The sequence below is a fragment of the Corvus kubaryi genome, unplaced genomic scaffold (genome assembly GCF_017639235.1).
Source record: "Corvus kubaryi isolate FWS band 111438036 unplaced genomic scaffold, C.kubaryi_AGA036_p1.0 split1-131, whole genome shotgun sequence".
NCBI lineage: Eukaryota > Metazoa > Chordata > Aves > Passeriformes > Corvidae > Corvus > Corvus kubaryi.
In genome coordinates this window covers 14,064,148-14,081,083 of record NW_024582073.1, presented here as the reverse complement: position 1 = coordinate 14,081,083, position 16,936 = coordinate 14,064,148, and the positions used below count along the sequence as shown (strand labels likewise).

Here is a 16,936-nt window from a genome sequence, read left to right as displayed (position 1 = left end):
CTTCACATTACAAAAGTAGTCACCTCTCTTACATTAAGAACTTCATTAAGGCACACATATGAAAGTTATTGTAGAAAATGTTGTAGATGGAATTTCTAATGCTTCACAGTAGAGTATTTAGGTTTACTACATAGACAAATACATCTAAATTAACATAAAATAGGCATTTCAATGTGTACATTTATTTTGGCTTTAAGATAGATTAACAATTTTTTAAAATTTAAAAAAAAACCCAGACCTGTCAACAACCCTTTTTTCTTCAGGTAATGTAAGTCCATGAGCCAGCAGTGCCCTTGTGGCCAGAAGGGCCAATGGGATACTGGGGTGCATTGGGAAGAGTGTGGGCAGCAGGTTGAGGGAGATGATCCTGCCCCACTCCTTGGCTCTACTGAGGCCACATCTGGAGTGTTGTCCCCAGTTCTGGGCTTCTCCATACAAGAAAAAAGCTACTGGAGAGGGTCCAGTGGAGGCCACAAAGATGATGACGGGTCTGAACCATCTCTCTTCTGAGAAGAGACAGCAGGAGCTGGGCCTGCTTAGTCTGGAGAAGACTGAGAGGGCACCTCATCAATGCATACAATTATCTCCAAGGTGGATGGTGTCAGACTCTTTTCTGAGTCTGAGCAGTAGTTCTCAGAAGCAGGACAAGGAGCCATGGCCATAAACTAAAACCCAAGTTCCATCAATATGAGAAAGAACTTTATACTGAGGGTGGCAAAGCACTGGAAAAGGCTGCCCAGAAGTCATGGAGTCTCCCCTTTCTGGTGACATTCAAAACCCACTTGGATGAGTTCCTGTGTCACCTGCTCTAGGCAACCCTGCCTTGGCAGGGGGGTTGGACTAGATGATCTCCAGAGGTCCATTCCAACCTAATGATGCTGTGATCCTGTGATCTGGACAGCAGACACAATGAAGGTACTGACACGCTTGCCAACCTGTAGTAACTAATCCACTAGAAGACTGAAGTGCAACCTGTCTCTGTTGCCTTTGTTATTTGAGCTAGTTAATTTTAAACTAACTCAAGTATTCCTACACAGCACTACATATTTTACGAGAACTTAACTAAAGTCTGAAAGGCACCTTACTTCTCACATCCATGCACCTTCAGAAAACAAGCCTTTGACAAATGTTACCCTAAGTCCTCTGGGCTCAGCTCTAAATACAGTCATCACTGCCAAATCAAAACTCTTGGTGGTCATTGACAGTTTATAGGGAATTATTTCAGGCTGTTTTATCTCACAGAAGTTTAACACAGATATCAGGACAGGCCTGTTCCAGAATTCAGTTTCAGCTTATAAAAATCTGCAAACAAAATATATGTCATCAAATCAGATTGGGAAACAGAGCCCTGCACTGTGGAACTACATAAGAAACTGACCATGCTAGGTTTGTTTTCAAAAACTTATACAGCAGGTCTTCAAAGTCCTGTCTGTGATTCACAAACATCATAGCATACATTATTAAAAAGAGACATCACTTCCAGTAATCAATTTCTGTGACTACTGGCAATTCTCTGCATAATCCAGCCCAGCAAGGTTTCCATATAGCTTTCCCTGAAATGTGGCTGCAAGCTGTCTTCACACATTAAATACTAGAGGCATGCATGTCAAGAGACATTGATTCTGGTTGTTTAAGATTTGTTTGTTCAAAAAGCCCAAAAAATTCAGTAAATACTAAACAATTAGCTGCTGAAAGTCAGTCCTATTTAAGATGTCTGAAGCTGAGCTTAATAAACCTCATCACTCAAAATCATTACTTCCTTGAAAATGGGCAGGGGAAAAAATAAAAATCACCACCTCAACACACACCTACAGAAAGCTGATTCATTATCTATAGCTCTTCAGTGAGGAAAAATCCAGATCTACTGAAAAAAAGAAGCTCTGTTTTCATCTCAAATCTTTCCCAGAAAAAGCTCTTCATTCTTACTTACTTAGTACCTCTCCCAATTCAGTGCTTTTACAGCAAACAGGCTGAATTCAGAGAGTCTCTCGAGGCTGCAGCTGACCCAGGCTACCACCCCTACAGACCTCTAGTTGCTCATCATCACTTCTTGATGATCACCCAGCATGACAGCACATCAGTACTGTACTCTACCCAAACTCTTTCAAAATAAAGGCAGGTTTGCTTGCTGTTGTTAAGATTCGTAACAGCAGAATTTTTTTCAGTGTTTATATTAATTTAGGTCATTTTGAAAGAACCAGGTTAGGGAGCAAATGAGTGAGCAGTTAAGCTTGACAGTTTGGATGGAGGGCCTCTGTGTCACAAAGTCACACTAACACAATGGGGCAGTAAAGGTGAACATGAACATGCCACAAAGGTGGCATGGTAACTTCCTCAGCACACCTGACTGCAGATTACACCATGCTGAAACCACTACAGGCAATCACTGATGCTAAAATACATGGATTTGACTCTTCCTTGCTTGCTCGCTCTTGAGCCTATTTGGATAAAATAAAGTACTAAGGTGCAGATCACTGAACAGAAAATATAACATACATACAGGGTGGTAGCCTATATCCTGGATAGCCATGATTCAATTAACGCAGTACTGAAGTACAGAAATCACTCAATGTGAATTGCCTTTGTGATATTGCAGCAAAAACAATGAATCTGAACCTTGAACATAACGAAGAGAAGCAGGCAAGTGAATTCTTCTCTGTAGTACTGACAGCAGTGTAGAGACCAACACTGAAATACCACCTCATGCTTCTGGCATCAGATTTTCCTGAAGGGATATCAAAAAATTGGAAGGAAAACAGAGAGGTTATGCAAATGTACTTGAAGTCTACAAAAAATGTCCTCTGTTAAGAGTCTTAGAGAGGTCACTTTGATAGCTTAAAAGAAACAAGACACACTGGTGTCTTGAGTACAAGTGTTTTTTGGAGGCAGAAACAAAAACACACTGATGGACTTCCCAACCTACCAGGTCAAGTCATAAAGAGAACTTTTGCCCAGAAAATTAATTCTGAACAACTCTAAAGAAAAACAGGACTTTCTAAAGAAAGGAAACAATGAGAAAGATTAACCAATACAGTAAGTAGCAAAAGCTTTACTGAATGCTTGGTGCCTTCCTTCAGATAAATACTTATACTTCGTAAAATATTTTGCTCAAATCAAATTCAAACACTAAGCACAGTTTTCAATTCAACAGAGAGATAACTGAATAGTAAGTTGTGGCTGAATCACCTGGTCAAACTCTGGCTAAATCTGTGGCTTTACAAAATCGTATTATTCTCAAAACCAAATCTCCTCTGTTTCCTCTACACGTGCAAATGTGAAACATGCAAATTACAAATATGATCAATTCTTAAAACGATTCTTGAAAAGACATCTTTAATTTGCTGTATATTTTACTGCTGAGGACAAGACAGCTAGAGAATTTATCACCTTAGCTACCTTGGTTATATCATTTCATTCGGTGTTATCTCCTTGTCTCCCACACAAGAGTCATGCTGTTATCAAAGTCTTTCTTGCTAAACAATTATTTCCTTTTATGATTTCTTCTGGCTGGTCAAAGATAAGGGCTTACAGTGAGCTTGATTAGTGTTGCAAACAAATAGGAGTAATACTAGAGCAGATATAACTAAGCTGAAGTAATCAGCACTATTAATAACCTTTTGATTTCTAATCAAATACAGCTCTGACTTTTGCTGCCACTTTGCTTTACATCTTTTAAACTACAAAAGAATTAATATTTTTGTAAAATATTCTCAATATGCCAGTCCTTTTATTCTCTTGTTTGCTTTTTGTCTTATACTTAATAACTCTTCACTGAGAAAAAATAAAAATAACAAATCTATTAAAAAAACAGTTCTCTACTTTATACTGCCTTTCCTGGTAACAAGATTTAATCATATATTGTAGTATGAAATTTTGCATGTTTTTTTTTTTTAATCTAGTAACATTTCTGAAGACAGTAAAATCACAGTTCTTGATACCTGCATTTAAAAAAAACCCCAACACAAAGGCACAAAACCAACCAAACAAAAAACCTTGCTTGAGACATACAATTGTGGCAAAACCCAGTTCATACAGGTAACATCTGGCAATATTATATCCAAAAATGGGAACTTAACATGTTAAGGCCTGCACTGCAGGTAGCACTGCCACATCCTTTAGTACTCCTGGGCAACTACTAATCCAACAGACACTCATTCTGCTCAAGTAATGGGCAATGTCCCTTACAGAAAACACCTAAAACAACTAGAAGAACATCATCTCCTCATCCTCTGTAAATCCTAGATAGGCAACATACTCTTCCAAACATGCAAAACCTTTCATGGACACTCTCTAAGAGGGATTACCTCCAAAGCACCAAGTCCTATAGTTCAATCTACTCAGGGGAGAAGCTCAGTTGTTTCATGGACACATATGTTTTGTGATCTCCACAAGCGTAACTTTTTTATAATGGTGTCTCCATGATCTTTCCAAATATTCTTTTTGTCCCATGTGAAAAAAAAGAAGCAAAATATATGCATAACGATCTTTTTTTTTTCCCCTGTTTGCATTGCTATTTTACAGCTGCAGTAGTCTTAGGGAAGTTGAATGCTCCTCAGTGAGTTTATAGTTCATTCAGACATGAAGGTGTAGTGGTAATTCTAGAGACACTTCTGTACACGTAGGGTGTCATTGTGCCATACATTGTGCAGCCCCAGCATATGCACAGGGACAACATCCTCACTTCAGGATGCTTTAATGAACAGGTTTCCATTTCATACGACATTTCTTTGCAACAAGAGTAACATAAATTAAACAAGTTTGCTTGTTTAATTTTTGACAGCAACTTTTGCAATTTATCCAATTTAATTTTTCTTTAATTTTAACAGCAATTGCTGCTGTTTGGTTTTTCCATCCTTTGCCATGTATTTTATGTAACAATCAAGAACAAGAAAAGTAAGAAAAGAATCAAAAAACGAAAAGTTTCTTTACATGAAAAGCTCTCTTTTCCACAAAACTGGGTTGTGCCTACCAGCAGACTTAAAAATAGACAGACATCAATGTTAAAGGTACAAATCACTATACTAAAAACAAAAGGGAAAATAGTATCTGAAACATGGCAAATATTTTCCAGTTTTTACCTAGAGCATTCCTTTGAAAGATGAAAGTCAAAGATGAAGAAAACAAAAAAATTAATGAGATGTGTGTTAAGTGTTGGCCCATACAGATTTAAAAAGACTGTGAGCTGCCTTACAAAATGGCAAGATAGCAATATTAATACACAATATGCACCAAGATAAACTAGCCATTTTTATTTACCTTTTTTGTCTCAACTTTATTAGTTACCATTGCAAAGAGTAAGTATTTCTTCTTTTCATTTTTAACATTGTTTTTAAAGTTAATGTACAATTGAAAGGTTCTTTTTGGCAGGGAAATCACCAAAATTTTCCTTATAATGCTGTTTGTATTGATCTGTCCAAGCTCATGTTTATTAAAAAAACCAATTTCTTTTCTAAAGGTATCCTCTAACCCCACAGTAAATATTTTTTTTAAATTAAGTATTAATTTAAAAAAGAACCAATTCACAAACCTTCCTTAATTAACTTTACTTCCCAAAAAAGCCACACATCTGTTTTCACAGCAGGACACGATTCAACCAGTGGTAACCACAGAAAAGCCCCAGTGTATTAAAATACTCTAGCCAAAAACTGACACTCCAGCAAAGATGGCTACTATGCCAGCACAATCTGAGCAGCTGTTAGGACAACCTTTATTTATACTGAAAGGGCATGAGAGATCCTGACGCTATTACTACTAAACCAGCAAATCTTACAGGAAAGACACCACTGGTTGAAAATGGACAATGCAAAAGCACAACATGCATTTTACCAATCAAGCAGATTATAATTATGTGAGAACAGTGATGTACAATAATCCACTCTCTAACCACTTTGCTACAACAGATTCTGCAGGGCTCAGCTTCTGGAAAAAAATTCTTTGTAAATTATTTTTAATACAGCTGTTATTATGAGCGTCAGAAAAATCAATTAACAATGCTGCCCTAACTCCTTAGGAAAAAAAAGGACTTAGATAAATAGGAAAAGATTATGCCATTTCTTTTACAGCATTATTTTTATTCTGTAAGTGACATCAAAGAGCCACGACCCCCTCCTTTTCTCCGCCCCCCCCCCCTTTTGGCTTTGACATCACACAGAGAGAAAAGTATTCCTTTCACTGTCTCTTGTATAGCTGGAGCATCCAAGCTCTGCATATTGTTAATCACTTTCTATCCTTGAATATGAATTATTTTAATCCTCCAGCAATTAACAGTCTTTGGATGAAAATAAAAAAAGGCTGGGAGTGCAACCTTACTTTTGTTTTGCTAATTTATTTGGTCAGTAGTTCATTTTCGCATTGTTTCACATGGCTTAAATAAAGTGTATGCATGTCCTACTTACAATCTCTTTTTTCTTACCACTACATGTTTACAGCCATCTTTTTTTTTCCCTTTTCTTTAAACCTGGAGTTTCCCACTCTCAAGTACATTTCATGGAAGGCTTTCTGACATAATTTTGCATTTTAGAGCACCACCTATTCATTTAATCACACAGCTTTTTGGTTAGGAGAAGAGGAATCATCTTTTATTTGTAAATGCATTTTAAAAACAAAGAGACTGAACTGCCAAGGAAGAATTGGCAGATTTCCTTTACCATGACCAGGTCTCCTTGAACACCTCACTGCTTTCTTGCTCCCACCACCATAATTACCATCAACATTCATAATGTTTCCAAAGCATGGCAAGTACTTGACAAACAAGATGGAAGCCAAGTTCTCTGTCCTCAAAATACAGCTGTCTAAGGCCCCAGTCCAATACACCACACATTCACTTTAAACCTGTAAGCACTTCCCTTGACTTCAAGTGTTTACTGTTGAGCAATTAAGTGGTCTGCTGGATCAAGGCCTAAGCAAACTATGAGACAGAGAGGTAGCAGGCAGATATAGTAAGAAGCATCATGAATGACAAGTCAAAGTTTAGCAGATACATCAATTCACAATGTGCTGGCTCAAAAAATAAAATGTATAAAAGAAACAGAAAAGGAAAAGAAATGGTTGAAATAAATTATCTTGTTGGAGTGAGTTTGTGAGTTTTTACAATCCAAATAAACCTCTGACATTGTGTCCAGGGAGCCTGCGACAACAGTAGATATGTTTTATGAAGCCATGCACACATTCCTAAAATGTGTGCAAATCAGCCCTTCAGGAATCATTACACCAGACACACATTGTAAGCTTCAAAAAAGTTCACTGCAAACATGCAGTGTCATAGCATTGACGTTCTGCTCTAGCCCAAGTCAGTTTGCTCTGAAAGAAAAAAAAAGGGCCAAACAAATAAACAGACTTTTGGTCAAAATGAGAAGACAAAGTAAAATATCACAACCAACAGCTGCCTCAAAAATAAAATTAGGAAAAAGCTCCATCTTAAACAATCAGCTCCCTGGTCTCAAAAGAAGACTAGAAGGCCGAATACAGGACCCTGAATTGCAAGCATACTCTTCCCATTCTGTCTTTTTTTTTTCCCTTAATTACTTCAATGTTTGGTAGAGTGAAGCAAATGAGAAAATACATCATTAGTCTTTTTTTAATTGTGAGAAGAATAAAAAGCTATTGTTTATCTGATCAACAGACTGATCCAAGTATGGCAGCAGGCACCAACCTAAAGAAACATGCAACAAATGAACAGAGTGAAATGCAGCAGAGTGATGAATGGGGGTTTGGTCAGTTTGTTCCACAGTTTTCCAAGTGCAAAATAAAAATACCCATTTTTAGTAATTAGACAACAATGGCTTTCAAGACACCAGGTAGATGAAAGCCTTCGTGATCTCAATGGGCTCATGACTTCAGTAAGTCAAAGGAGAAAGTGTGAGATAGCGAAGTGTTTGTTCAGGGAACCAACCCAGCAAGCATCAAATCCAGCATCAATAATAAACAAAAAGAGGTGGTATTAATAGTAAGCAGGGAAAAACTAAATTATGCAAAGTCTTTAAAAGGACAAGAGGTGTAAAATCTAAAGTACTAAATGAGACAAAGTATGGACTTCAATTTGTATTTCTACATAAGGGTAAGAGAGTAGGTAGGGGCAATCAAGACAGTATGTCCAGTCAGGGCTTATATTGTGTACAGAATGGATGGATACAATGGGGTTACTGGGGATGACTGTGAGAAAAAGGCTGATTAATTCACAGTGGCAGGAAACGATATAGGTGGTGACTTTAAGGTCAGAGCTTTAGGGGATCAGAAATAAACAGATATGCAAGCCAGTATGCAGAAAATCATCAGAATTTAGACACAGCCTCTTTGAAAGGAAGGGGTTGAAAATGACATTTGGATTACATCCTTTAGTGATATGAGAAAGTCTCTGCAATGGGAAGAGATTGAGCGCGATTCTGAACTGTTTCTCACACTGACTTTGTCTGTGAATTGGTATTTTTCCAAGTATGAATAACTCTGTATAATAGAGAAACAGATCGCAGCAACTGACAGCAGAAAACTTTCTTTGTGAAATTCAAACTAGGAAACTCATTAAAGTATAAGATATTACCTTCCCCTACAGTAGAGACTGACAGCATTCACTCATTCTAGCAACTGTAATAATGTCTCTTCTCTTCTTTATCTTTCTAATAAGCAGGACATAGATCACGAGGTCAAAAGTGGCAGAAAAATTCACATCACGTTCAGAAGAATTTGGATACAGTCTACAACACATACTCTTAATTCTTCCTTCCTCCACAATTTCAATCCTAATCTACTAATTCCAGAATACTGTGAAGCTCTGTAATCAGCAGCAGCATGATTTGTGGTTCAGTGCTACCCTTCTGGAACATCTGTACAGGCGAATATACCTGTAACAGTATGAGAAAAGCTCCACACAAGGACAGAGGCAATCTACAGTTAAAAAAATCCATACATTTTCTGGCATGTATTTTGTGAGGGGGATGATTAAATATTCTATAAGCAATTAGTAAATTGTCAATAGAATTCAATAAATGTTGTTTAAAAAAAAACCTAATTATTTGTTACAATAACCACCAACTATTGCCATTTTGTTTGTGAAAGTTTGTAAACTACTTCCATTTGAGAAGTAATTGATTCCATTTTTATCATTTGCTCAAGTTTATGTGGTTGTTCACATCCAAAGAGATGATAACATCTATTTGCAGCAAATTATACATTAAATTCCTCATTCAAAAGCTGTAATGGAAAACAAAATGCTAATTTGTGCTGTAAACGGAAGTACAGAATCATAATCACTCATTGTTAACATTAGGAACTAAATTGCTCTTGCAAATAATAAAATGGGTTAAAAATGTGGAGAGCTTTTGCAAGCCAAAGTACCAGTGCCTCTTACTCGCTCATGTGTTATATTACAAGTGATCAAACGAACCTTTCCTCTTCATGCCAGCACAAACTACCCCTTTTTGAGGGAAAGAATAATAGCTTTATGATTGCAACATAAAGGTGCATGTCAGGTGACCCGTTCTAGCCACAAGTCTCCAACCAGCTTCCCAAATACAGGCTTCCATGCACTCTCTGCTAGGCAAACTCAACTGGATGCAGGGGCTGTCTACCCAAGCAAGTACTGCAGAACTGTAAAACTGGAAGAGTCAGACAGCTGGTGCCGAGGAGCCGACATCTACACTACATGCTCTGCACCATGCACTTCAGGGTACGGCTTGATTATTTAACTTCATCCTAGATCTGGTCTCATCTCATTAGCTGAATATCAATTCATAGCTCAAATGCACTAGGGGTACTCCTGGAACACATCTCGCAGTCCAGCTTTATCCAAAAGGAATTCTGTTCAATTGCAATGAGATCAGCCTACAACACTAACCAAAGCACAGAGGCGTAGGGATGAACACAGCACACTCCTGCCTTCAAGGAAAGTGCTAGCATAGACACACCTCTCATCATTTTGGGTCACAGTGAGTTCACGTGGAACCGCAAATACCCAACTTCTCCTTCCAAAATTAGCACCAGTGTCACAAGTGCTATACTCAGAGCAAGGGTCGCTCTGCTATTAATCTCTCTTCACCTTAATTTTACCTTTAGAGAGGAGAGAGTAACACACAGCTATGTTGCAGAAGGAGAATCTTAACTGCCACTTGTAGGGAACAGTCTGAGACAAAAAATACTGTAGAAATATTTGGCTTCTATCCTTTTCAGCAGTTTTACAGTCCTATACGTTTTAAATGTACAAGGAGCTTTGCTCACACAGCAAACAGACACATCATAGGAAATTAAAAAATCACCGACACATTAGGACTGTGCACCTGCTCTTCCACATTTCATTAAGCCTCTACACCTAAATGTACGTCAGGTTCTCTCCTATGTGCATCCGTTGTGCTGGTATCCCTCAGTGATACCTTCTGGTCACGGCGAGACAAACTGGATCACAAGCATCCACACTGCCTCAGGAAAAAAACGTTAAAAAACCCATTAACTTTTGGTAAGTCAGATCAGATCATTATGATCTAAATTATAAGGTCCAGATAATATATTTTAAAAAGTGTATATTTGTAAATAAGCTTCCATTTGTCATCAAGCCTTTTCTAGCTTACATTGTATAGCTCAAATCCATGTAAAATAGCTGATTTGCCAGCTTTTTTTAGTTATTAGTATTAAAAAAATATAATTATGTTATCAAAAAATGAAAATTGCCTTTTAGGTGACCAAAAGAAAGTTCCACTGCCTCATGCAGTAAATCATTTTACTGCTGCCCTTTTATATTTAATACCCTTCTGCAGTACACATTTATCTCTACACTAGCAAAGTGTACTCATTGATTTCCTATGGTCTCTCTGGAAGAAGGTTCTGCTTCCCTGATGATGAGTACAAAGGGTGGATGACCCCATTCTCATTCCAATGCAAACCCTGCACTTTTACATTTCTGCTTAGACCACATGAACATTTGACCAGCTAAGAACTCCCTGCCCTCCTCCTTCAGAACACATTGCTAGAACTACTGACATTTTCTCGTGAACAAAACTGTATTTTTGAAAATCTCATCTTGTGTATAAAGCACTGAACTGCATTAGTTCATTGTGGCCATTACTGTAACTCCCAATCTGTACATGAGGTTTTCCTCTAAAATAAGATACAACAATAATATCTTGCCCATTTTCTGCGTGTGCTTTAAACTTGTGCTATTGTGCTCTACTGTGTAACTATTTAGTTGGTCTTCTCTGGGGCATGAGAAAATGGTTCATTCCCAGTTTAAACCGTGCTTTTTTTGTTAGATGAACCTGCCATCAGAATACACTTTTCAAAGTTATTGTGTTGAATGAGCAATTTAGGCATTTATCTCTGAAAGAAAGAGAATCATGTTTAACAGTATTTTTTATAATGTCCATTACCTGTTTTTAATAAACTACATCTTTCTTATTATCCTATCATTTATCTTTTGCTGGGATGTCAAGAAAATAGGTGTCTTCAGTTTCACTTTCATTTTTACTGCTATTTTTTCAGCTTTATGCACAAACAAAAGAAGTCAGGAAAACTTCTAATCCAGGACTCACTCTTTTTTAAAATTACCAAGTATTTTCTGTTAATACTAAACCAGGATTGCATTTTTTTCTTAACTAATTTAGTTTTGAAAGCCTTCTATAATTTGCACAGATGTTACAGACTCTGATAACATGTAACTGCAGTTGAATTGTGGTATTACTCCATTGGGTTTCACCACCAAATAATGTACAACTATTGACTGAGTCTTTTTCCATTTAAGGAAAAGATCTTCAAAAACCTTGAACTGCACTGTCCAATCTTGTACAGATTGGTATCTCTCATTCAACACTCATACACAGACACACTCAGTATATGCTATACACGTGCAGGGCATTAACACAAATTAATCTAGCATATTTCCAAACCTGCACAGATTTCAAGTTCTACTACTCAAATATAAAAAAAAAATCCAGAAACCATGGAAACAAAAGTCAAAAAGTGTATTTTGATCCATAGCCCCTGAGAAGTGGCCAATGGACTTACTCTAGTTAAAAGAATAAAATGCATAAAAGAAATATACTACAGTCAGTTCAGCTCCCCAAAAATACTGTCAGAAAGCTACATTAGGGCACTTTTGTCCCTGCTCATGTAAAGACAAAGAGGCAACCCAAAAGGTTGGCTTTTAGCTTTGTCTTTCACCGACTTACTCACACCCATGGAATACATTTTTTCCAAGTATGTTGTATAATGTACTGCTATGTTTGAAAACACAGGACAAAGAAAATGGAGCCAGATGCTAAGTCCACAGCTGAGAGTTGCAGGGAAAAACCTCTGAAATAATGGCATCAATCAGGCAGCATACTCCTCATTTTACTTCTATACTGCAAGGATTTTGAGGTCAAATTAAAATAAGTATCCAGATTTATGCATTAGTCATAGAATTTCATTCACAAACTACATTTCAAATTATTTTCAAGCATTTCCCAACCACACAGTTTAGTAACACAACAACATATCCAATTCTGAACTGGAGAATGAAAAATAATTAATACAAATAATGCTGCCAGTTCAGCATAGACAGGTTATAGCAAAAAATATTATTGCTCTTGCAAGGCTGAATACCTCTTTGCAGTACTTAAAAATAGCTGTTCTTTACTCATGACTACTAATTAAGAAACAGATGTAAAGAGAATTTCCAGAAGACACATTCAGGAAGGTTCCAGCAAAAATAAAGAACCAGAAGTAGAGTGACAGTCTAAAAATGAAGAATAGAGAAAAAAATCAACAGGAAATCTGGTGGATATTCCTTCATCTCAGTTTTACACATGCTAGCAATGCAACACAGGTAATTTTATTCAACCACACTTCAAAGTTCTCAGGATTTAAGTCTACAAATTTGACTAGTCTCGAATTTAGCACAATGGTTAAGTCCCTGTACTACAATAACTATAAAAAAAGACAGTAAGCTTCAGGAGAATACCCAATCTTTTTGAAGTTATCCTTAGTGATGCAAAGTCTTATTTGTAACTAATATGGAGCCTTATATTTTGGAAAACTATCTCAGAAATTGATTCAAAACAGACGTCATGAAGTTTCTAGACATGACTTCTCCAATACAAGCTTTTTTGTGACGCACTTTGGAATTTAATATGCAGTGGAAAAGCTCCTTCCAAGAATATTACCAACAAATCACACATATAAGCTTGTGCTTAAAAACAAATGGCAATAATGCACCAAAAATATAAAAGTTGAAACACATCTCTCAAACTCCCTGAATTATAAAGCAGACATTGTATCTCTCCTTTCACAGCTGCCAGATAATATATTATTCTTCTAGAAGTCACTGTTCTCTTTAACCTGACTGGTTCCATTGTGAAGTCTTATTTTGATTACTTATACTCTCATTAAAGCCTTGAGATGCCAGGAAAAGATTCTTTCAGTAAGCTATGGCTGAGCCGCTACTGATATTATACAAGGGATCCTTTTACCTCGTGTAAGATGTTGAGAGTGCATCATATTGATTTGCAATACAAAACTGTTTTTCCAGTAGTCAACCCATCTTCTCATCTCAGCACTTTGTTTTAAAGTTTTTCTGTTTGTTGTTTTGTTTTAAATAAAACAAATTCTATTTCGGCTATGTTGCTGAATTTAGCAAGAAGAAAGGGTTTGCAAGCTTTTTTTTTTTTTTTAAACACTATTCAGGTAAAAACAAACACTAATATGGCTGACAGTCAAGTCTGAGCCAAGTCTGCCTTTTTAAGTGTTAAAACTTGTAAGAAAAATCTATTTGCAGCAAAATCCCATATTCATTTTAATTTCATATTCAGACTAACATCTACCGCTAATCCTCAGCTGATGAATTTGACTGATATAAATGGTAACGTAATACGCAAAAGATGAAAATAGAAAGGAGCCTTGAGCACCAGAAAGAGTATGTGTCTTAAAAATTCTTCTCATCTTCACCCTGGAAGCTCTTGCAAGCTCATCCGTTCATCCGTTGTAATGCTATGTAATGATTACACCTTCTCCTTCGAAACACCTTTCCTAATCATGCATATTTAATTCAACTTTGTGTATATATCCTACAGTTTATATAGTCCTGCTATAAATAGACCTTCTGCATCCTGAATTATCTCCCGCGTTTTCCCTTAGATACAGTTCAACACTGATATTTAGAATAGATCAACTCCGGATTTGCCAGCAATTCTTCCTGCTTCCATTGTGATACGGTTTGCTCTTCTGAAAGGGAATGTAAGGGAACCTATCACTTCACAATGACATTCTTTCACCGAACTGTTTCGCTACAGAATGAAACTAACTTTAGATAAAGGAGCTGGTTTAAACCTGATTTTATTGTCTGCGTTCCTAAGCATTTTCCCCCTCTGATGGTTTCAAAGAAATCTTTCCTGTGACTGCCTGCCTTTTATACCAGGCATGAGCCCTTCTTAAATCCCAGTAACTTACATGGGCTCGTATTTAGCAAGAGGATAATGCACGTTGTGTTCATGCGAGCACACTGGCACCGGTGTGAGCCCTCGGTACGTGCAGAGGAACACACACCCGCGCGGGCTCGGGCGCACCGGCCACCACGAGCCCCTGCGAGCGGCGAGCTCGGCGCCAACTCCCGCCGAGCCGGCCCCGGGCACGCCGAGTGCCGGGGCCCGGAAGCCGAGCAGCCCCGCCGCGCTTCCGAGCGCCGGCTCCGGCCGCGCCCTCCGGGCCCCGTCACGGACCGGCCAAGTGCCGCTGTCCCCGCGCACCCGCCGCCCCCCGCCCCGCCGGCCACGCGGCTACCAGAGGGGCTCCGGATGGCTTCGCCGAGCCAGAGGGGCTCCGGCGCGCCCGGGAGAAGGCGTTTCGGCGCTGGCTTTACGCTTGATGTGTGCCTGGTCCCCACACGAGCCCCCTCTCCTCGGCGCACGCCAGCCTCACTTGTTCCCCGCCGGGAAGGCTCTCCCCGGCCGGGGCGGCACACCCGGCAGGCTTCTGTACCCGGCACGGGGCGGGCGCCTGCCGCGATGGGCCTGGCGGGGGTCCGCTCGCACCCGGGACACAGAGATTGGTATTTATTTATTCGGCTGCTTCGGACGAGCAGGCTGTCAGGGCTCCGGAGCCCCATCGTGCCCGGGCTCCCCGGCCGGCCGCTGCCGAAGGGCGGCCCCGCTCCTCGCCGCTCGGGGTTTGCAACTCCTGGAGCACGGAGGTGCGCGCGGCTTCCCGCCGCCTCGCCGTGAGGTGTAACCTCAGACTGTTAGTCTTAGCCTTAGACTGCTAGCTTGGGGGCTCAGTCTCCTGGAAACTGGGGCTGTAGGGGTGCACGTTACCCCCTGAGCTGAGCGGGCTCCGTCCCCCGCAGGGAGGAAGCGGGGAGGTGACCCCCCTCATCCCCCCGGCTCTCCCGCCCCCCCGCGGGCACCGCCGCCCGCACAGCCCGGGGCGCTTCTCGTCCGCTCTGCGGCCGCTTCCATCCGCTGCCCAACTTTTTCTGTCACGCCAGCGCCAGAAAACCCCTTCCCCACGCACGCACGCACACACACCGGTGTAGTTTATAAATGACAGTTGCCTGTAGACTTTCACCAGACAAGCAGCGGGGGCAGCAGACTACAACAGTTATTTAATTAAAGGCGCTTTGGAGGCTCCCAGAATAGCTCTCTACCTCTGAGGCGCGATTTCTGGTTTCCCCCCGCTCTCCCCCACCGCCTCGCCAGCCGTCCCCCGCTGCCCGAGCCCCGGCGCGGGCGGGAGGGACAGACCCGGCCGGCGTTACCCGGCTGCGCGCTCCGCATTGCACAGTCATCAAAGTTAAGTGCATGGAGGGGGGATCGGGGGTGAATCAGAGGGAGAGACGGGTGAGCCGAACTATTTTCACCTAGGCAGGATTCGAAATTATGGATCTGAATGCATATGCAGCCATTTCTGGGGGAGGAGGAAGCGGGTGCGGGGGGGTCCCTCTCGCACGCAGCCTGTCACTCGCATCCTGCTCCCCCCACCCGGCAAACTCGCCCGGTTGCCTCAGCGCGGTCCCTCAGTGCCGCCGAGGGCAGGCTCGGGGCACTCCGACCGAGTTGCCCGGCTGAGCCCCGAGTTGCTCCCAGGCAACACACAGCCCTCCGCGGGCTACGGCTCACGCTCCTGAGCCCTCCTCACAGGAGGAGCGGCGGCGGAGGGAAGGGGGCTGAAAGGCACACGGGAAAGAGGCTCTCTCATTTCTTTCTTCGGCTGATTTAATCCCCCCATCCGCAACACACACACGCGCTGAACAGAAGCACTTCCAGACCCTTCCTGCACACACTGGCACCACCTTCGTTTTCCCCCGAGGAGCCGGGCGGGCGCAGCGGCGGCCACCTCTTACCTGGTTGTAGGAGGTCTCCCAGGAGGAGGTGTAGTTGTAAAAGAAGGATGAGAAGCAAGCGTCTTCCGACAGCCCGCAGCCAGCCATCCTCTGGACGCAAAACCTCTTCGGGAAGGCACGAGCAGTCCTCGCAAACTCTTGCTTCTTGCGCGGTCGCTGCCGCCGCCGGCGCTGCCCCCGCGGAGTGGTGCCGACAGCTTCGCGCTGGTGGCGGCCGGCGCGGTGCGTGCGGGGGAGCGGGGCTGGCTAGCTGGCTGGCTAGATAGATGGATGGATGGATGGATGGGTGGATGGAGGCGCGGGTACCGCGTGTGTCTGTGAGTGTGTGAGCGCGGCCGTTCGCGGCGGCACCGAGGGGCCGGGGCCGGTCACGTGCGCGCGCTCACTCCGCCGCCGCCGGGGACGGGCCGCGCTACAGACCCCGGCACTGGATCACCAGCGCCGGGCGCCCTCGCCATCCCCACCCGCCCGCCTGTCCCCGCTCGGCAGCGCAGCCCGTGCGCACGGGAACGAGGGGGCGCCTGCGGGACCTGCGGCCGCACCGCGGCGGGGAAGGAGCGGGCAAGTGGCGACGCGCGTCCTCCCCCGCCGCGCCGGGGCAGCGCCGCCGCGGGCGGGCCCGCCCTCCCGGCCGCGGCCCGG

At 41.8% G+C, this 16,936-nt stretch overlaps 1 protein-coding gene across 1 annotated transcript in view; it reads right to left on the bottom strand.

Moving 5' to 3' along the window:
- The window catches only part of PPARGC1A (PPARG coactivator 1 alpha), a 368,312-nt gene extending 351,440 nt beyond the window's left edge, over positions 1-16,872 (bottom strand). Inside the window, exon 1 of the mRNA XM_042053171.1 lies at positions 16,295-16,872. Within this exon, the coding sequence (XP_041909105.1) occupies positions 16,295-16,381 (87 nt within the window). The 5' untranslated portion in view covers positions 16,382-16,872. The remainder of the gene's footprint in view (positions 1-16,294) is intronic.
- Positions 16,873-16,936: the final 64 nt, after the last annotated feature.